The sequence below is a fragment of the Vigna angularis genome, chromosome 6 (assembly GCF_016808095.1).
Source record: "Vigna angularis cultivar LongXiaoDou No.4 chromosome 6, ASM1680809v1, whole genome shotgun sequence".
Classification (NCBI taxonomy): domain Eukaryota; kingdom Viridiplantae; phylum Streptophyta; class Magnoliopsida; order Fabales; family Fabaceae; genus Vigna; species Vigna angularis.
Window position 1 is genome coordinate 35,159,229 of NC_068975.1, and position 23,000 is coordinate 35,182,228.

The window sequence follows — 23,000 nt, forward strand, 5'->3', positions numbered from 1 at the left end:
TTAATATGATATCAAAATCACAAGTTAAAATTTATTATAAACTAAATATGTGATGATATTCATTATCATATAATCTATTAATATTTAATTTGATATTTTATGTATATTATTTTAACGTGAAAATAAAAAATATACTAGAAATTTAACATTAACTAAATATAAATAGATTTCATAATATATAAATAAATAAATGTAAATATCACTTAAAAACTGAATTTTATAAAATCAAAGTTAAATTTGAAGTTGATTCTTGATTAATCTCTTTTGCAAGACACAATAATTAACTTTTGTCTTACAACATTCATTAACTTTAATCAATTTCCGAAAATAGATACATTGTATCAAACTAATTAAAGAAGGGTAAAAAGAACTATCTTCAAATCATGGTATCTAGACAAACCTAAAAGCTTCGATGTGCAAATACATTTTAGTCAAAAAATGCGTATTCAACGAATGAAGCGAGGAGGAACAAAAGGTTATTTTTAATTGGAATTATTAAATATTAAAAAAAACTGTTAATAAAAAAAAGTTCTGTGATATTCATCAAAAGTTATTAAAAGAATATGACAGTTAATTAAAATCATAAAAAGTATAAGACAGCGGAATTTAGTAGTATTCAAATAAGCTTTTTTTTAAAAAAAAACGGATACTCTTATATTTAAAATCTTATAAATTTAAATACGTATTCATATAAAAACAAAAATATTTGTCACGAGAGACGTGAAATAAAATTCTAACTTAATCATAAAACATTGTCATTGTTATTTTTAAAATTTTCTAAAACGGATCTCGTGATTATGTATGCTAAACTAAAGAACGACGAAATTTTTGTATTTAAATTTTGATGGTTGAAAATTATGTTTGAGTTTTAAATTTTCTAAGTATTTAAAATTGTATTTAATCATGTTATATTCATTACAAAAATTATATTTTAAATTTTATATGATTTTGTAAATTATATGTAGGTTTTCAATTTTGTTAAGTTTCTAAAACTCTTAATCATAATATACTTATTAAAATTGTATTTCTGATTGTAGTATATTTTTTAATTTTTTTAATAATATTGACATATTTACTGATTTATTTTTCTATTAAGTTTATATTATTATTTTGTTAAAGAGCATTACGTTCATATATAACTAGGAGACGCGTTGAGTTTTAAAACTTTTTAAAGGTTCTTTAATCAAATTGTGTTTGGATTTTTTTAAATTAATAAAACTATGAATTACAAATTTATTAATTGATTATATTATAATTTAACTTTTGAAATTCGAGACTCCTTTATTTTTCGGATTGTTTTAAAAAACTTGAAAATTTGTGAGATTTTGTATTTTCATTTTTAAGTGTTGTCTAAAAGATGTTTTAGAGATGATTCATCCAAAGCTTATCGAATTAGATCAACAGGATCAATCTATATTCAAGAAATATATTAAGAGATATTGTCTACTTGAAAATATACAGATTTTTATTTTGATTTTTTTATTAAAAGACACATCTAAAAAAAATACATATTTAAATTACACTTCTCAAGTGAGGTCGAATTATTGAGTATAATAAAAATAGTTTATAAAACTAACTAATTCCTTATAATACAAATTTAATTTAGAAGTATTAAAATTAAAGTTATTTTGTGTGATGCAAACTAACTTCACAGTTTAAATTTGAATATATGGTATAGATGAAATTTTCTTTCATCTCAATATTATTTCAGATTCTATAAATATTTCATAGAGAACTAACATATATGGTTTAAATGAATAGCTCCATATAATGTAATGCGGAAATAAAAGAGTTAAATTAACTTCAAATTTCTCCTTCTATATCTACTTTTAATTTTAGTACGATTTTTGCTGATTAATATATTAAACGAATTAAAAAATTTCAATAATAGAATATTTTATTAGAAAGTAGGTTAAGAATATCTTATAAATTATCAGAGAGTGAATTCATAATATTTGTATTTATTGATTAAGTTTAACTTTAAAGATATCAACTAGCATTTAACTTTAAAGATATCAACTAGCATTTAACTTTTACTGTTGCAAGTTATATGAAGTCATGTGTATGACGTCATCTTTATACGTCATTCTCTGACCCCAAGGAAATAAAAAATCTTTCATGCAATTTGTTTTTAGGGTTTCAAATAGTTTAGTTTATCAAATATACTTCTCCTTAATAGTTTCAGAGTCTAAAAAATAAAAAATATATAAATTATAAAATTCGTGTAACCTTAACAGTTATTATTTTTACCTTTTATTTTTTAAAGCACGTTGCATATTTCAAGAGTCAAATTCCTCTCAATATGGGTCGTTCTTTTTTAAATCACTGATTGATCCTTTTTATAAATATAATGATGACACTGGTCCTACTACTTAAACTTTTTTTTATATCATTTTATTAAATTAAAAAACAATTGTTAAATAAAGGTTAGTTACATTTATAGAAATGAAGTATAGAGAAGAACATAAGAAAAAAAATAAATCAGAACAAAAAAAACATAGAAGATATATGGTTTAAATAAATAAAATAAAAAAAACGGTGAAGTTTTATTTTTATTTATTTGAATGATAACAGAAAATTAAAGTAAATAGATAAAATTGTATAATATTTATACAAATAAAAATATATTAAAGCCTGTTTATAGTTGGGTAAGACCGAAGCCACGGTGTGACGTGAAACAAAATCAACCATACAATAGATTATAGTTATTTAAATTACTTTAACTCAAACATAAGTAATAAAGGAAAATAAAAGAAATTCTAAATATAAGTTTCACATAACATAATAAAATGACTGAAACTCTTTAAAAGAATAAATAAAAGCACGTTTAATCAAAGTTACAAGTTTTAAACTTAATAAATGAAATCTTATTGGGGCGCCGTGATTTAATTTAGGAATATTTAACAGGATTTTATCGTAGGAATGAAAACAAATGTTTTTTTTAACTTAAGAAAACTGTACTGGTATTGGATTGTAAAGAAAGAAAAATTAGAAAAACGTGTTTTTTTTTATAAATCTCTTATATTAAAACAAAGAATAGAAAAATCTTCAAAATAATATAACATATCAGAAACCATGTAAAATAAAACAACATCTCTCTTCATATAACTTTTACACATAAAATACAATCCTATGAAATAAAAATATGCCATCTATGTAAATCAATAAATCGACATTTTTATTTTAAGGGAAAGTAATAGAATAACATTTTATTTGTCGCATTTTATTTAAAAACTAAATTATATATATACGAAAAACAATTTGATAGAAGTGAGAAATAAGACACTCTTATACTATGAACCAAAAGGTTAATTAAGAAAAAGAAAACCGTTTAACGAAATTGGAAAGTAGTAAGAAATTTATGTATATAATGTATTAACTTTAATTATTTAGTCCAAACGTCACTTAAATCTCTCCCCCCACTTGTTAGACAAGTTTAAAAGATAAGGATACAGAGAAAATAATATTATAAGTTATTCAACTTACAAAATTTATTTACTTTTTTTGGGAAAGTAAAAGTGGTCTTTCCACAATTCTTTTTTAAACTCAAAACTTAAGCATTATTTTGATTGTCTTTTCGAAACAATTGTCCAAATATTTTATAAACAAAACTTCAAACTTTCTTAAACAAAAAAGTTAATACTCATAGTTTTTTATTGACTTATTATAGATATACACCAAGATAAGCTAAACTCTTTACGTTTACCTACTTTTACAACTGCACAAAGTTATTAAATTATTAGAGTTAAAGCTTTGTAGAGAAAATAAGGATGGTTAAATTCCACAAATTCTTTATTGTGCATGGTATATATGAGAAAACTTCAAAATATATTTTTTTTATTGAAAAAAAACTTTGCTTTTCTTTTATTTAAGAGAAAAATGTATATTGAGATATTAAATATTTTTTTACTAATTAATCATATTTATATTATCAAAAAATATATATATATATATATATATATATATATATATATATTGATAATATTTTTGAATTATTGTATAACAGATAGATGGGTATAAATATCTAAAAACCCGATAAATAAATAACTACCTGTTTAAGATATAATTTAGATTTAAATTATTGTTGCACTTAATTAGGAATAAGTTTTAAATATTTAAAGTTGTTTTCTGTTTTTATATTGTTTTCTATTTAAGTATAAGCATTTAATATTGCTTATAAAAGATGTACCTCTGAGAAGGAAAAGGAAAATGAATGAAAGGATTGTATTTTATTCCCTTGTGAATTGTTTAACACTACCTAATTCTAAACAAATAAGTTTTAGATAGCCAAATACAAACATTTACACTGAGATTTACAGGTAATTTTTTTAAAACATAATAATAAATTAAAATAAGAGGAAAAAATATTACCATATAAATCTACATGATTTGGAAGTTAATAGGATTGAGTATTTGTTTTCACAAATTGGATAATTACCAAATAAATAATTGTCAATTACATCAATCCAACTTATTCTATTAAACAATTGAATTATCACTGATTATTTCAATTCACAAGTTAAGAAAAACATTAAAAATACACACACAAATAGATGAAATTAAATTAGTACCATAAATATCAAATTTATTTAAATAATATAAGTAAATAGTGAATTTTTTTTTACATTAAATCCGAGTAGTAATCCCAAAAATTATCTAGGCCCAATCCACTAAAATAATGCTCACTACAAACTCATTTCACCAATAAATGGATCATAAAAATTCAAATTCAACCAATTCCTCAGCTCCTCAGCTTTGCACATCTAACTATACAAATCACACATCAACTATAACCAAATTAAATCATTAGATTTTAGGCAAAAATATGTGTAACTCAAATGAATATTACAAACCTCATTGATTTATCAATTTACATAATTTTTTCTTTATTCAATTTAATCAAATTCATTTTCAAAATGTTATAATTTCATTTTCTTAGGTATACACATATATACGTAAATAGTTCAAAACAAATACTTACTCGTTTATTAGAAAATACACCATTATTCTCTTTGCAGTAGTTTTTTAAGATAATTCTTTTACAATACTTGAAAAACTATAAGCGAAGCAAGCTTATTTTAGTTTCTAAAAGAAAAAAATAGAACTTTTTTTGAGTTGCTTTGTGTATATTTTATTATTTCTTACGCTTTCACTTTTTATTTTCCTACTTCCTTTTTATTAAAAATTAGCTTTTGGAAAATATTGTATAAAATAAATTTCGAAAACTATGTTAAACACACCCTTTCTTGTCGGACTCGGTTATACTGCGTTTGCCTGAATGTTTGTGCAAACTTGATTTTAGTATATCTTGATTTTCTACATGTGAAGCTGTAAAAAGATTGACAGAATTTGCGAATGTGTTACATTTGTTTGTTTATGAAGAATGTAACACATACGACTTAATAATAGTGAAACGTGTCTTTATTCCTCTAATCTTTTTTAAAATTTAATTTTACTATCTTTGATTTTTTTGTCAATTTTTTTTTTAAATTTCAAATGTATTTGTAGTGGTTAAAAAATGTTTATTACGTGTATAACAACCAAAAACTGAGTTAAGATAAGTAAATGATATGAAATAATTAGTTTTTTCATATTACTCATTAACAAGTGTGTCAAAAGAATTATCGGGCCCACGGAGAGAGTGCTTAGTATACACGGGCCTAATCCGAGCCCAGTTCCAAACCAATAATAATATTATGGACCGAACTTGCTTTCTATCTCTCTCCCCCTCTTTTAATAGACATAGGAAGATTAGGGTTATGAATAAACCTATATACGGCTTCTAACTCAAAACCTTATTAGTCTTTCTATCTATATATTACTCGTTTTTATTTCATATGAGACTTTGAACACTTAGCAAAACTACCATTCATTTCATTAAGTAAAAAAAATAAAGTCATCACATATGTTAAATTTTTTATCAATTTCTTTCAAATGCATTCAACTTTTTATTATTTGAATAACTCTTATAAATACACAAAAAAACAGAAAGCAACGACTCTGAAACTAAATCTCTTATATCTTCTTGATAAACATTTACAAGCTTAACAATACTCCACACTCCTTCCTTAAAAAAGTCTAAATAATGAAATTTTATAGTTGAAAGTTGGTAATAAGGTAATAACTAATTTTTACAGAGCCTGAATCATGCTCCCTTTGCACGGTTTATCTTTCGAGTGTTAATCTTATTTGTTTGGTTCTCGATTTAAGAATTTTAGTATTAGATTTTGCAGCACCAAAAGAATCCTACACTTTTTTTACCTATGGGAAACACATCCACACAAGAATTATGAACATTCATAAGAGGAAGAGGGTGAAGATTTCTTGGTATGAAGTCTCTAGATTGACAAACGAAGCAAGAGTTTCATAAGTTGTGTAGGCACACAGGTAAAAAGAAAGAAAAAAAAACTTTCACCTTTATGTGCAAGCCTAAAAATCAATTTACTATCACATGAATGTCATAACGTGACTACATTCAGAGAACTTCAAAAACAAACCTTTGATTTATAATTACAACGGACCTGGTGTAGATAAAAGCCAGGACACTTGAAAGATTCATGTGAACTTGGGTTTAGGCACAGGGCCACTATTTTGATGCACAGGACCAAGCTTTTGAATCCAATGAAGAAGCCCTTTTTTATTATCCCAACAAGGGTTCGGCACCAGAGTAAGGGTTCCATCACGAGCAAGTGAAGATTGAAATTGCTCTAATATCTTCACAATCTGCCAGAATTCAGGCCTCTTATCTGGTTGCAAGCTCCAACACTGCTCAACCAAAGCTCTCATAGCAGCTGGACAGTCTGATGGAATAACTGGCCTTGAATTCTGAACAATCACAACACCACATAACACAAACATTAGGCAAGGACTGAGATGTTGATTACAAAGCTTGATGACTTCAATTACAAAGGAGTCATACCTTGTTTACAACGGCAAAAGCAGCCTGTATTGGATTCATATCCTCATATGGAATATTTCCAGTCAACATCTCCGATAAGATAAGCCCAAAACTGTACACATCAACCTTTCTTCCATAGGATTTACGTTTGATCATCTCGGGTGCCATCCAACGGTATGTGCCTGGGTCATCGGCCAGTATGTCACAAGAGGCTTCCTCGCATGCAATGCCAAAATCAGCAATTTTAAGGCGACAACCTTCGCCTATGAGGATATTCTCTGGCTTAAGGTCTCGATGAATCACACCTTGAGAATGTATATATTCCATACCCCGAGCAATGTCAAGGGCAAAAGTTAAAAGCTTTTGTAGAGAAATAGTTTGGTGCTCCAACTTATGCAAATATGCCCTCAAGGAACCTTCCGAAAGATATTCTGTGATGATACAATAAACAGGTGGCTTTCTGCACGCTGCTGAGAACTGTACTCACATCAAAACACACCAGAAAACAGGTACAGATCAGCATCCTCATAAATAATCCCAACATCATACGATGAACACAATTAAACCCAAATAAATGAGAAAAGATGAATATAAACTGGTAGTATGCATACTTTTAAAACTTGATATTTCAACATGATTAAAGGTTCAAATTGAACATGGTAATCAGAGCAGAACAACAGATGCACTAACCTTACTCAAAAGGCATTGAAGACAGCATCAGGACTATGCATTTATACTTTGTAAATAGCATATACAAAATAAGAAACAAAATGCCATCACCTTTATAACATTTTGATGGTGAAGACGAGATAAGAGGGTAACTTCTCTAACGAACTGTTTTTCTAATCGAGAAGCCAAATCTCCACTTTCATCGTCTTCGGGTTCCATAATGAGTTTAACTGCAACTGATTCATCCTTATATACACCATGGTAAAGTCGGCTATGTGCTCCATGAGCAAACTTTAGGCCAAAAAACAGCTGAGACATGTCAATATTCCACTCTTCGGCTGTTTCGACAGCAGTAATCTTGCTTCCACCATTATCCAAAAACTTGGTCCATGCTGCATCCTTGCTGTGCTTTGACTTCACCTTCTTACTTGGACTACGGGAAGGAAACTTTGAACTTGATTCCTTAGTCTCCGGAGAATCCTTGTTCAACTCCTTCCCCGTAGTCCTATTTTCTCTCTGGGGATTCGGTGTGGAGAACCTCTTCTGATCATGTCTAGCTTCCCTGAAGGCCTCAGAAAGAAAAGTCACAGGCAATGGTGACGAAGATCTCTGCCTGTTCGTTATGGGGTGCCTCTGAACCTCTGAGGCAGGGCTTGATTTTTGCTCTGACTGAATGCCGATAGGAACATGACCTAATCTAGATGAATCCAAACGATGGCACACTGTGTGTGAAAACTTTGTCCTCCTAATCCAAGAATTACTATCTTCGCCCATCTTATTCTCAACTTTTCCTTTCTACAAAAACCTTTTTTATCAAGATCTTGTACTTACAAAACTGAAACTCCTCCACCCCTACCTGAGAAATCTCAAAACCAGGTTGAGACCCTTTGACCAGAATGAGGGGAGGAATAACCAAAAACCCGATCTTTACATTTGAAAAAAAGTGGGCAGGATTGGTTCCATTAAAAGCTGAAGACAGAGGCAAAACAAGATATTATTCAACAAAAGAACATGAGCATCCATAAACTCAACATCCAAGCACCCCCTTTAGCCAAAACCCACCTTCCGTAAAAGCCTGAAAAAAATCCACACAAATATCTCAACAAATCAATCCATCCATCCAAGAAAAAGGTAAAATGATCACAGAAAGCATGAAATATACAAAAAAGTAAAAGAAAATAAGTCATTTGTGTTGATAACAAAGAAACAGCCTTGATTACCTCCCCAAGGGAAAATCCGTAAAAGAATCACAGCGATATGAAACTAATAGCAGATAAGGTAAACGAGATTTAAGAAAAAGAAAAAGAAGAAAAGTTTAAGCAAAAGAAAGATATAGAATAATAATAAAGCATGCATTACCTGAAGGGCTTTCACCGAGGTGAGAAGATGAAATAGGTGCTAAAGCAGAAATGGAGTTTCTGTTTGCCTTTTTACGTTTGCAAGGATGGAGAGAAATGGTGCACCTAATACCATTTTTTTTCCGTAAGGAAAGAGAAAGACAGGTGTAGACTACAGAGCATATCTTTCTTTTTTTTTCGTTAAATTTTCAATTTTAGAAATTAGCAGTAATATTTAGTAGGGTCATAGAAGGATCTTGTCATACGTTACGTAAGATACCCGGAGAAAATAGACCATAAATTTCATTTCAAGGTTGTAGTGTGTGTCTGTCGGTTTTACAATTCCAAACCTCATTCATTTCCTCCTTGTCACCGTCGAGGAATTATGACATCATAATTTTATAATTATTTTTGTTTTTTACATAACACAAAAACATCAACCATTTCATCAATAAGAATGGTTTTGAATAGATGTGTTCTGAAAATATGAACAGTGATGCATGTGTGGAGAGACATAGTGTGATGGGTTAGGTTATAGTGGGGTGGTGGGTGTGGGGACCACAGGAGAAAGTCAAAGAAGACTGAGAGGGACATAAATTTGTTTGTTCTGTTTTGGTTTTGGAATGAATGAGAATGAATGATGGAGAAGAGAAAGAGAGAAAAAATGGTTGAAATGTGGTGAGTGGAGGAATCCAAGTGTCACTGTTAAGGGAATTCGTACGGATGCGTGGTTACGTGTAAGCCTTTCCTATTTATTTTTAGCAACACTTCGCAGTTACTGTTGCTAAATTCACACTCCCATCTACTTTTTAGTATACTTAAGGCATCTAATGGAGCAAAGGTTTTAAGGTACGGTTCGCACGGATGCCTTAGACTGCATCTGCATCGTGCATCATGCACCATTTCAGTCTGCTTTCGAACTCCAACCAAAAAATAATATCTCATTAATTCTCTTTCATTTCAGTTTAGGAAATACAAATTCACAGGCCCAACTCATTAAATTCTTGCATCGATAAATTGCTTTGAATGGAATACGTTACCGTATTAGATTCATTAAAAACAGTATAAAGAAATTTGTTATTAACTAAATTCATAAAGAGTTATCAGATTTTTATATCAAGTTGTATAGATTACAATGATTATTTTTAGGAAAATGTTAACAAGAATATTTTTAATAGTTTTTATTTAATAAAACGCCTCTTTTCAGTTTTTTTTACATAGTGAATTTTAATATCTTTTTTTAAATGTCAGCGGATAAACATACCTTGTATTGTAATATAATATGATTGTTGTAAATCTAGAATTTGATTTATATATTCAGTATTCATTTAAAACATTTTATATATTTTATACAGAGACTGGGTCACTTTAAATTGATTTAGTTCAAGAGGATACAACTGCAAATATGAAAGAATCAATGAGGATCATGTTTGATTGATTTTCTTTTATTGATTTCGGTTTTCTGACAATAAAAAGAAATAATAAAGGAGTCCATCCTTTGTTTGGTTGATACAAAATGAAAAAAAAAACTCTGTAGGTGGGCCTTGCATACAAAAGCCCAAACAAATTTGGGGCAGATTCTTGCTGCAGACCCACAAATATTGGTATTCCAAGATGTGTAATCTATAACATATTTTTGTTTTTTGTATTTCAATGAATTTTTTATTTATTTCATTTGTCAGGTCATAAAAAATAATAAGAAGATCATCTCTATTTGGTTGGTGCAATTTGTAAAACAAAGAAATACTGTGAAGTTGGGCCTGGCTTACAAAACCCACCAAAATTTGGGGCAGCTTCTTATTGCAGTCTCACAAATCTATTCGAAATACAAAAAATTATATTTTAAATTATACATTTTAAAATATAAAATGAAAAATATATTCGAAATTTAATAATTTGAAATACAAAATTTTATGGAAATACAAACTGATACTACGGAAGTTGTAAGACCCTGGAAAATAACGTACGCTGGAGTACGCGTGGCAGCTGGAGAACGAGACACCTCAACAGCGTACGTGGCAGCAGCAGGAAGAAGCATTCCAAAAGCGGACGCCAGGTGTCACGCTGCATGGAGTCTGGAGTGGGGAACGCAGTGCAGTTTGCGTGTCACTCGGAGAGCGCGACAGTTCACTAACGAACGCCAGGTGTCACGACGAGAGGAGTCTGGAAAGCGTTAGTGGAATGCACGTGGCTGACGAGGAGCGGACGTTCGTTCGGCACTGGAAACAAAGCCTGCATTCTCAGAAAAACTCATCTCTCTCTCTACACGCACACTCCTCTCATAATTCTGGAGAATTCTTTTCTCTCCTCCTTCTCTCTACGATTCCCCCACCTTTTCTCTAAGATCACCACCGTCTCATCTCCTCCGATCACGATTCCGACACCATAGAAGGACTCCTGGTGACAAGGGCTTCAAGAAGAACCGTTCGGTTTCAGAAGCTGAAGCTGGTAAGTGTCTTCCTTAGTTATTCGTTCTTAGATTTCCTGAAAAGTTAAGTTTTGGCTGCATGCAAGTGTGTAGTCTAAGTGTTTCGATTTTCTTGTGGCTAGATTTGATTTGGAAGAGTTAAGTAACCATTGAGGGTAGAAAAACGTTAGTTGGACGAAGCCACAAATCTTAAGTTTAGGAGAAGTTGCAGTACGAATCCGGGTAAGGGAAGCTTATTGATTTAATTCATACGCTGTTGTATGTTGCTGAAAACGTATGCATGTTGATGAATGAAAGAATGTATGTATGCAGTATGAGTATGAATGCATGATGGATGATGGTTGAGATGTATGATTATGAACATGGATATTTATGGTGTATGAAATAAATCTGTATGATGATGTTGAATATGAATTATTTAAAATGATTGTTATAAAGTTTATAAATTGAAATTTATATGAAGTATAAAGTATAAGCTGAAATGTTGAAATCTGGAATCTGTTATAGTTGAAAAATCTGAATATGGTAATTCTCTCTATGATAAATTACGCTCGTCATCGTACGATCTTATACCGTTCAGTTCCCTGAAAATGACTTAGAATGGAATTCTTTCATTTGGAAAGAACTCTGATCGAGAACGAGCGTCCCCATTTGAATTACTATGTCTGAGCGTTCGGTTCAGCTCAGCTGTATATAAATACTTTAAACATTTAAAATAAGTAACGTTCGGTCTTAAATCAAGCGTTCGTCCCAAATAGCGCTCGGTCTTAAACCAAGCGTTCGTCCCAAATAGCGCTCGGTCTTAAACAAAGCGTTCGTCCTAAATAGCGCTCGGTCTTATACCAAGCGTTGTCTTAAGTAGCGCTCGGTCTTGTACCAAGCGTTCGTCATAATTGGTGCTCGGTCATCTACCTAACGTTCGTCATCAGCGGTGCTCGGTCTTATACCAAGCTCTCGTATTATTGAATAACCACTTGGATAAAATAGCGTTCGTTCAAGTATTAAAATATTCACTTTTCCTTACGTTCGTTCAATTACTGGCCTCCGTTTTCCGTATGCGAAGTACTACAAAAATAGTTCTAAATATTCTTGACCCTCCTTCTTACATTTGATCTGGTCTAAGGTCTTCATAATGAAATTTCTTTAAGTACCAGTGCACTTTCAAAACGAGTCAGTTCATTTAACTGGTCGAATAGATAGTAACGTTCGTTATATAATTCTCCGTTCATTCAGTACTTTTCTCTGGACGTTCGTCCTAGTTCTTCAGAGGACTGAACGTTCGCCATTTTATGCTCTTAAATCTAAAGATGTAAATGATGATGAATTATGAAGTTTGAAAAGATGAACACTATATGGAATGATTATATGAATATGGAATTTGAACGAGCGTTCCAAGGAGGAACGTCTCTATGAGTTGAATACGAGAAGTTGTGTAGTATGACCATGGTAAATTTACTGATGGCAGTTCATCCTGATATTCCGTGAGTGCTCGTCCTCGAGTAGAGGGGAGTAGGTCATGTGTGGGAATGGCAGGAAGTCCTAGTCCTAATGAGTACTTTGGACTGATAGGGCTAACCTCGGGTGGCAGCTGTTGAATGTTTACAGTTATCACATCACCCGGGTGCACGAACGCCTGTAGGTACATGGATTCATACAGTCCGGACGGTCTGTCTTATGAGAGTTTGAACTGATTTTATGTGTTGTGATATTTTATGAATATGAAAATGCTATGTGTATGAATGACTTGTGAATTAAATTCAATAAGCTTACCCTGTGTTATTTCCTTGTGTTGTCGTTCGTCCATGAACGTTCGTCTTGTCTATGCAATGATCATCCGTGTGGATGTGAGCAGACGGAGAGACGTTACTTGAAGAAACACTGGAAGAAGAAAATTTGGAGGACGCCAATCTGGTCGAAGTAGAGGTTAAAGCCGAGCCCTAGAGCGCTCGTTAAGTTGTAACTTTTATTGTTCTTTTTGTTAGCTTTTGGACGTTCGGTTAAAGTTTGTAAAACCGTTCGTCTCTAAACTTTGAAATACTGCTGTACGGTATTTTATCTCTGTACGTAAGAACGTTCGGTTTTGGAATTTTGTGATTAGTATAAGACTGCATGTTTTAACTGTTAATTGTAATTAATTCTAATTTATAGTAATTACTATATTTTGGGATGTTACAGAAATACAGCAAGAAGTTACCAAATTTGGGAGGGTGATATTGATTGAATCTTGAGCCGAATAAACAGATAAATATTTTGGGCTATTATAAAAAAGAAAGGCATAGGTTAGACTTTGGACCCGTCCACGAGCTATGGTGGGTCTTTTCTTTTTTAGCAGTAAATATTTGGTCCCGTATTTCTATTAATAGATTTAAATACTTTGGTTATTGTTAAATTTTTTCAATTTGGTCATAGGTTTTCTCTTTCTAAAATTAAGTTTCATTTTTTTTAAAATTTATTTAATTTAGCCCATTTACTATTGATGTTTATATATTCAACATTATGTTAGTAATGAATGTTACGGATCATTTTATTGTATTTTATTTATTTATTTACTTTTATTTTTATATTTTAAAAATCTTTAATTTTAATTTTATCGAACACTTTGATTAAAAGAGCTACATTAATTCAATTTTAAAGTTTGAAACAAAATTATATTAAAGTTTAAAGAGTGAACACATTACAATTTTGCGTCTAAGTTTAAAAATTAAAAACATATTCAATCATCTTTAGTTTATTAAATAATATATAATTTAGTCAATATAATAATTAATTATTTTTAACTTTAAATTTAATTATCATTTAATAACTTTTTAACAACACTTTTTTAACATAAGGAGCTAATTAATGAAGATGTCTTTCATAAATTATCTTACAGTTCTTGATGATTTCGAGAACGACAAAATAACGTGTACCGAATTTCTAAAAATGAAAAAAATTGAAAACGATGAAAGGAATGGTAGTTATGTGCATGCTTACAAAAGGGTCTTCTATTTAATTTTTTTTCTCTTTGAAAATTGATTTATTTGGTTATTTACATTTCCTGTTTACTACAGATAGTTTTTATTTTTTATTTTACTTTATATTTTACATTACCTTTATATTTGATGTTACCTCTTATTTGTTTTTACTTTCTACGTAAATACGTTTTTTCAAACTTTTTCTTTTTAAATATCTTTTAAGAAAAGTTTAGTTTTTTTTGTCATGTTCGATTATTATTGTTTTCATATGAAAAATTTTATTCAAATTATCAACATATTCAATATATGTTATGATTTCGTTTCTTCTATTTTTAAAATTATTTTAATAATTTGAACTGAAAATTCATCAAACTAAATGGTTGCTCTTAAAATTCATAAAGTTTTATTTATTTATAGTTAAATTGAATTTTTTAGCTTATCTGTCCGAAGCACAATCAAATTAACAATAGTAGAGTTTTCCATTGCACTTTCGTATCAGAAAGCAACAATTAACAACAAAATTTATTTAATAGAACTATTTCGAAAATAACAATCTAGAATTATACAAAGTCGTCTTAAAAAATATTACTTTAGAAATATTATGAAAATATTTCTATAATAAGAAATTTTTTTACAAAATTTCTGGAATGTTTTTTTTTTCTATAAATATTGCATCATTTGAAAACACCTAGACACTTTAGTCATTTAACTATTTTTTAGCTGCAGATCAAAATCTTCAGCCACAAAAATAAAATGTCTTATATCACTCATGCAATTATTTTCTGCACCTCATCAAATTTCTTCATGCACAATACAATAAAATACTCAAATACTCTTCATTGCCACTGTTACAGCTCCCCATCGAAAATCTTATTTAAAAAATTGTTTTAGAAATTCTGTATCAGAAAAGTTGACGGGGTGCGGAAAGAAATTGTTTTCTTCGTGTGCAGGAAGCAATTGCCTATCATTTATCACTGAGCTCAAAGCCAAAACACAAGTAATGGCCCATTATTGGAAATTCTGTATCTAATAAACAAACCATAGTTTGGACAAATTTCACATGTCCCCACAAAAACAATCTCAACTTTGGTTTAGAAAATGATTTGGTTGAGTAACCCAAATTTCAACATCTTAGCTACGTTATTACATTTGTTTATACTTAGGATACTCTTATCCTGCTACTTGGGAAAGAAAAGGAGAAAACAAAGGATTACAAGTCTGAAAGGGATTATTTTACTTAACTGCTACAATATACTGTAATCATATATCTCTTTGTTTTCATGCAATCATTTCAGATACTCTTATTACTTTATATGACTCTTTATATAAAACCAATTTAAAAAAGTTACTTTTGACACTTTTTCATGGAAAAAGCTTGACAGTTTACATGTGAAAAACATAAAAAATAAAAACCACGCAAGACAAACTGTTTTGTGTTGAAAATTAGTGTATGATATATGAACTTGAAGATTAGCTTTGAAATGCACACTCATTTCCACCATTTATTTCGATGTACACGGGTATGGTACATTTACCGATCACTCATTATACCGACAAAGTAAAGGGTGGGAGAATGAATAAGAAAAGAAAACAAAAAGAAGAAAAAAGAAAGAAATGAAACTAAGGTTGTCTCTCTTTACAAATTAGACAACCTCAACAGCAGTGCAATGCATATTAGGAAGTTTGTCTAGCAGATCAACAGTCAACAAAGATGCCTTTTGCCTTGGCTTTGGTATTCTCTGAGAATATCCCATTGAGAGTGAAGTTGTGGAAGTGTTCCTGTCACATGGACCTAACCACTTAGCTTGCATGTACCTATGCTTCCTCCATGGCCCCATGTGCATTTTCTTTTCCTTCATACACCTTTTCCCTGCCACACACACTGTCTTTATCAGGTTGCTCAATCTCTCCACCTTCCCCACAAACACCTCCGGCAGCTTCCCTACAAGTCTGTTATACTCTTCACTTCCCCTTGCTATCTCAAACTCTCCTCTGAAATTCAGCTCCACGATCACCCTCATCTCCCCCCTCTTTGTCTTCTCTATTACATCCAAAAAACTGTGTTCCCCTGCACATAGTTTTCACATCTTTTAATAATTTTATATAAGCAATTTGACACTGACAACGTAGATCCACTTGTGGGAATCAGCTGAATACTAACTTCCTTAACCAAGTGCCGACGAATCATAGTTTATTGTTCAGAATAATATTCTTGCACAGTTTAATTACTATTTGAAAGTGACATTGTCCACATGGATAATATAGTTTAGTAAAAGGATCTTATCTTAAGAACCACCATCCAAGATCGCTTTTCACTTTTTTAAGAGATTAAAAGCGCTAATCAATTGGAATTAATGTATTCACCTGATGGGATTTCTGGTGAGCTTCTCCATTTTGTTTTGCAGACAGCACTGTTGTAACCTGCTTTCTGAAGCCGCCCAGAAACTTCTCTCATCAAGCAGTTTCTGCAAGTGGTGAGAGCTATCTGTCTTCCGCAACCGCACACCGTTTCTGCGCTGTGTATGTTCTGCAGCGCTTCTTTCGTCGCATTTCTTATCCCTGATTCCAAAGAACTTGTTCTGTACACATTCGCCTGCACAAAATTAAACCTACTGAGTCGAAAACGCCAAAAACAAACAACCTTATAACATCAACCATTTTATCCATCAAGATTTTTCCTCTGTCAACATCTCAAAACAAACATGCATCACTTAATCAAGGTAAATAAATGCATACAGAAGCTAAGAATTTTTTTTGCCTTTTTTTTACAAGTACTTTAATTTTATTATTAATTTTCCACAACTAATTGATATGAGATCAAAAGATATATCACATTACATGGTGTCCACCAAATTAAAACTCTGTAAAGCCGTTGAGATGATAGAGTAACTTTTTACATAACCACAATGAAACTGAAAAAAACAAATTGGATAAAACGAAAATTTTTCCATTAAAATAAAAAATTGACAGAATATACATTTACGTAGTACAGTAATAGCTGTACGTGTGGTATGAAATTAACTTAATCTAAAGAAGTCACGGCTGTGTTTATTAGCTTAACCTACCTGCAAAATCTGGTGTTGGTTGTCCCAGAAGGTTCTGTTTTGTTCGACGGTGTCTCGGTTATCCTCATCTTCGTCGAACTCGATTTCGTTGGGGTTCTGACAGTCGTCACTTGAGGCGCTGTGAGCCAACAACGTTTCTCCGTCATGGAGAAATTCGAATTCAACATCAGGGACACAAGTGTCACGGTGGTCGTGGAGGTGGTGGCTGGCCAGAAACCTGGTGACCCTTGCGGTGGCCATGGAGGATCCAGCCATGGTTATGGGATATGTGTGTATGTGGCGTGCTGTGTATGAAGTTGGGTTATTTGACTTAGTTTTGGATGAAGGTTCTGAGAGGGGTTTTATACGAGGATTGGTGTTGGGAGTGGGCCCCAGCTAGTCTCTGCCCGCGGCGCACATGAATGTGATTAGGGTGGATTTTTGATGGTGAGGATTGGATTATTTGGATCTGACGAATGACGTAGATGGGTTGGGATGGGTTGATACAGCATGGATCCACGTCAGATCACTCAATAATTTCATTTTTCCAACTTATACCCTTTATCCTAATCATTCAGATATATACGAATATTCATTCATTTATTCTTCATCGTTTTTCTGCCATCTGCCATGCATTTTTTTATTGTTATCAAACTGCTAAATCATAACAAACAATACACTCTTCTAGGGATATCCTTCCATATTCCTTTGTATTCTCTCACTAAATTACATTCATTATCACTTCTCGTTTGAATATTCGGATATCAAATCAAATTACTATTATGTTATTTTATTATTCCCAGGATTATTTTATTCTATCCGCATGTTTTTTAATAAAACATACTTAAAGCACAATAATAAATTCATTTTATCAGACTTTAATATATAATATACGTTTTAATTAATTATATGTGTTATGCGTTTGCATGTTAATCCGAATACATATTGAGAGTTTAATGGATTTTATACAGTTTTAATGCAAAAAAACAAAAGTTTACTTTAATTCAAATTTATTGTTACAAAATCAATAAATTTATAATTTACTAGGTCGTCACTGAGTGACGTCACTTACTATTAATGCTTTTGAAAACTTGAATTAAATTATTGAATATTAAAAATATGTTGATGTGAATACTTTAAAAAGTGACTCGAAATTTGTGGATTATATTTGTACACTTTTCTTATTTTTACAAATTTAGAGAATAATCTAATTAGACCATGTAGCTTCTACTAATTGTTATTTATCTAAAAGTTGTTTTTCTATTATTTATATTAAACTTATTTAAAATTAACAAGTTGTCAAAGAATTTATACTTTAGTATTACAAAAATTATAATACATTAACAAAAAAACATTATAAACATAAATTGTGTGAAAGAAACTTCTAATTTGATAGTAATTTTAAAAAGTATTAAATAATACAACGTTTGACATGTATATAAATATATGATATGTCTTTAAAAGTAACATGCATTAATAAGACTTCGAGTTAAACTTGTATAAGGATTATTTTTTATAAAGTGTTTAACGTTTCTATATACCTAATGTAAAATATAAATTACATTTAAATCTTTAACCATTTTTCCTTTTAGGTGAGTTCGTTTCATATTATATATTTTTCTTTAAGCAAAATATTTCCATCATAAACGGAATGATAACCTTATACCACCATTTTATCATAATTTTTAGACAAACTGTCAATATAATAAATGATCACATCTAGAATTCTTCATTCATGTATTTATACTTATTTAATTTGATGTTTAAAGGAACCAAACTGATCATAATAAATAAACACAATCTTTAATAATAAAAAACTTAAAACAATAATTGTATTTCTTTAAAAGATTCAACTTTTTCATCTTTATCAAATATAAGACTTTGACTCACGATTATATATAATATTTTGATTTTTTGAATATTTAATAAGTTTAATTTATTTTATGGGACGAGAGTTATGCTTAATAAAATGATAAATTTAATTTTATTAGTTTTAAGTGTCTTCTCTAAACACAATTTCGAAATCGTATTGAGAGGTTTTTAATGTAATTTTACATTTATGTAAATTGTGAGTTTATTTTCTTTTTCTTTTAGAACACTTGCTCACTCTATGTCATTATTCGAACTAAAAGTGAAAATAACTTTTAAAAAAAAATATTTGTCTTAAATTAAAAAGAAAAATAATAAAATGTTTAACTAAAAATGATACGAAGATAAGTGAAATTGTACGTGTACCTCTCATCTGAACCCAATTTTTGGATCACTGAACAACGATCAGAAGATGGATTCAACGTTGCAGAATCAGGAACGTCCATCGTAGATCTTATCCGATGCAATTATGGGTGGGGCCCATACGAAAGAGGAAGTATATTTGGTAAAGCGAGTCAAATACGCGGCGTCTTGTGAATGGTTTTCGGGTCCAGACACTGCAAAAACAAAAAGATTCCCAATTCTTTTCTTTTCTTCTCTTCATCATCGTTAACAATTAATGACAATGATTAATGATCAATTGTGCGACATTGGAGACCCATTCAAGGCTGTGGTGGGACAAGTTTGAGGGCATCTCGGTAATTCTGCGTCCATTCTACAATTATTTTTATGCCCCACTCCCCAGTTGTACAACAGTTAAAAGTACACCATTCGACAGATTTAACTAAATTTTTAAATCATATATCTCTAGAAGAAACAAAATTTAAAACACAATAATAAAAACATGACGAAAAAAGTTATTTAAATATTATGTTATATATTATCATAGAAAAGACCTATAGTTAACTTATGCTTTTTATGTATACATCAACATTAGTATATCAATATTTCTTCTTATATTTTGAGTTACTTGTTTTTGGATCATGTTGTAAGTAAGAATAGGATTTTTTTTTTATTATTGCATTTGTGATTTGATAACAAAAATAACGTGGTTGAATAAACATGTGGATATAGTTGTTTAATATGATTTTTTATAAATAAATTATGATAATTCTAACTTTTTTAAGGGTGTTTTCTCTATAGTTAAAGATTTCAAATTAAGGCAAACAAATTTGGATAATCCCATAATAGAAGTAAAAGTGTCTTCAATTGCTAATTCAGCCTTACGTTGGATCCCATGTCAAATTATATAATGTGGTATTTGATCATATCTATGAGTTGGGAGAAATTTGGAATTTAACATTTGTGATCATTGTTTGAATTATGATGCCTACATTGTCTTAAATGATGAAAATGAATGTTGAGATATGTCTATAAAAAATTTTTTTTTTATAATTTTAAAGGAAAACAGGGTCAATATGTCTATCATTGTTCTCATATCAAAATCAAAATTATATTTATGTCTGATTAATGTAATTTTTTTATTAAAATTGAGATAAATTCAAAAAATATAAATGATATTTTACTTAAACAATTTTCTTTTTGTTCAGAAATTTTCTTTAAAGAATTAAATTATAGTATTTGCTTACACAGTTTAAATGATTGTATTACATACATTTTTTATTTTTAATAATTTAAATATGTTTTAAATACTAGGTTAATGTGATTAGTGACTTGTACTAGTAATTTGTTATGAAATTTTGTATAAAATTGAATTCGAATAATACGAGAGATAATGATCTAAGTGTAATAATGCTAGATGAAATGTAGTTCATTTGAATATCATATATCATTAGAAAAATATTTAAATTTTACTAGTTTTAAAGTTATGTAGATGAAAATATTAGAGTTGAGAAGCTTATGAAATTCTTACGTTCTTACTTACTAGATTAGGTATCATATAAGTTGTCTTGATTTTTTGTGAAGTATAACATATTTTTGTTGAGTTACGTGTTAATTACGAGTTGATATGTTTAAAATGTTATCGAGTCACGAGTTTGATTATAATTTATGAAATTAATAAATCATTGAAAAAACAAAAAAAAATGATTTATTAACAAATCTATTATTCTTTATTTTGATATATGTAATTGGATATATAAATAAGAAAATAATGTAATATATACTATCATGATTATACATGGTATGACAAGCTATAAGGCTATATATTCAGATAATAGGTTTGTATGTATAGCAGCCACGTTACAATTAAGTATGGCAACGGGTCGGGTCAGGTACGGGTAGTGTCTATCCGCAATTCGATCTGTCGGATAAAATTGTATCTCCTATTCGACCTGCTACTTGTCGGATAACCGTTTAAAAAATACCTGCGGGTATTTTAATACCCGCGGATATCCGCAAAAAATAAAAAGAAATATTTAATACATATTTAAAATAAATTACAAAAATGTATATATATATATATATATATATATATATATAATATAATATAAATTAAATTAAATATAAATTAAAATTTAATTTTAATTAAATTTAATCTAATAAAATATTATTTTATTTTATTTTTAATTAATTTAATTAAAAAATATATAAATTATTATTTTTTTAATTTTTCGTGGGAAGCGGGTATCCGCGGGCGGGTAGTATACTACCCGTACTCGACCTGTTTAGAAGCGGGTTTCAAAATACCCGCTACCTGTTATCTGCGGGTAGTAAATATCCGTGGATAGTTACTACTCGCCGCCGCAGATTTTACCCGCGGATACCCGTGTCCGCGGGTAAAATTGTCATCCCTAGTTACAATACTTGTCACAATGAAACGAGATGACATCTTATTTCTTATTTCCTTCATACAAATAAATAAACTTTTACTTTTTTTAGATTTTCTATTTTTTTTTATTTTCATGTTATGTAATTTTAATTTTAAAAATAATAAAAATATTTTTTATTAGCTTTTCTTTTCTTAAACTTGGTTTATTATGTCTCCCTTGTTCAAATATTCGAAACTTACTAAAGTTATTACATATTATAAATTTAAAGTATAAATAATTTCAAAGGTTTTATATTTAAAAGAATTATACATGTGAGAAAATTTGAAAAATTTTATATAAGATTTGAAGAGTACGCTTTTAGATTTTTACTATAGAGTCTAATTTATATATCTCATTTTAGAAATATTTAGTAAAAAATAAATAGTTTAATCTGCATTAGCAAACAACCAGAACTTGAAATTTAAATTAACTGCATTTAATTGATTTTACAAATAACAACTAACTCAAATGATTTTCAGAAATTCTATTATTTTAAATATGATATAATTTAAAGGAAAAGATGCCATTGAATTTTAAAATAATTTGTTTCAAAGAAGATGGTAGAAGTTTCATTATAGTATAATTTTATATTAAAAATTAACAACATAACCTGCCCTAACTAGAACTATGCAATATCTAAGTTTAATATCATCATTAGTAAAATTAGCATTTTCAAGTTCATTGTTAGATGGTCAATATGCTTTTATTAGTTTAGGAGGAGGTGCATGTTACACGGATTTTGGTTTAGTGGAGTTTTTATTAAAGAGAAAAAATAGAAATTAAAATTATATTTTGTATTAAGTATATAAATTTAAATCATTTACTTATTTATTTTAAACTTGATCCTTTTTTAATTTTTTCTTGGTATTTTTAACTTCTCTTAACGTTTTTTGGAGTTAATTTTTATTCTTTTCGCAACCAGAATGTCAGTGAAACAATAATAAGGAAAATAATCATATCTAATTATCAAATTTTCATTATAGTAATTGTTTTTCTTTTCTTTTGGTGGGGTTTTTGTTATCATCTGTAA

The 23,000-nt window shown here is 29.5% G+C and overlaps 2 protein-coding genes across 2 annotated transcripts; both read right to left on the minus strand.

The window, feature by feature from the left end:
* Positions 1-6,320: 6,320 nt before the first annotated feature.
* LOC108343567 (serine/threonine/tyrosine-protein kinase HT1) lies at positions 6,321-9,102 on the minus strand. The gene is made up of 4 exons (XM_017581924.2): positions 8,927-9,102; positions 7,679-8,642; positions 6,920-7,375; positions 6,321-6,825 (listed from the first exon to the last, which is right to left on the minus strand). Exons 2-4 carry the CDS (start codon positions 8,339-8,341, stop codon positions 6,556-6,558), a joined length of 1,389 nt encoding a protein of 462 aa, XP_017437413.1. The 5' UTR covers positions 8,342-8,642; positions 8,927-9,102; the 3' UTR covers positions 6,321-6,555.
* Positions 9,103-15,715: 6,613 nt separating this feature from the next.
* LOC108341813 (uncharacterized) lies at positions 15,716-17,673 on the minus strand. The gene is made up of 3 exons (XM_017579465.2): positions 17,352-17,673; positions 16,651-16,879; positions 15,716-16,354 (listed from the first exon to the last, which is right to left on the minus strand). The coding sequence occupies exons 1-3, from the start codon at positions 17,604-17,606 to the stop codon at positions 15,930-15,932; spliced, it is 909 nt and encodes a 302-aa protein (XP_017434954.1). The 5' UTR covers positions 17,607-17,673; the 3' UTR covers positions 15,716-15,929.
* Positions 17,674-23,000: the final 5,327 nt, after the last annotated feature.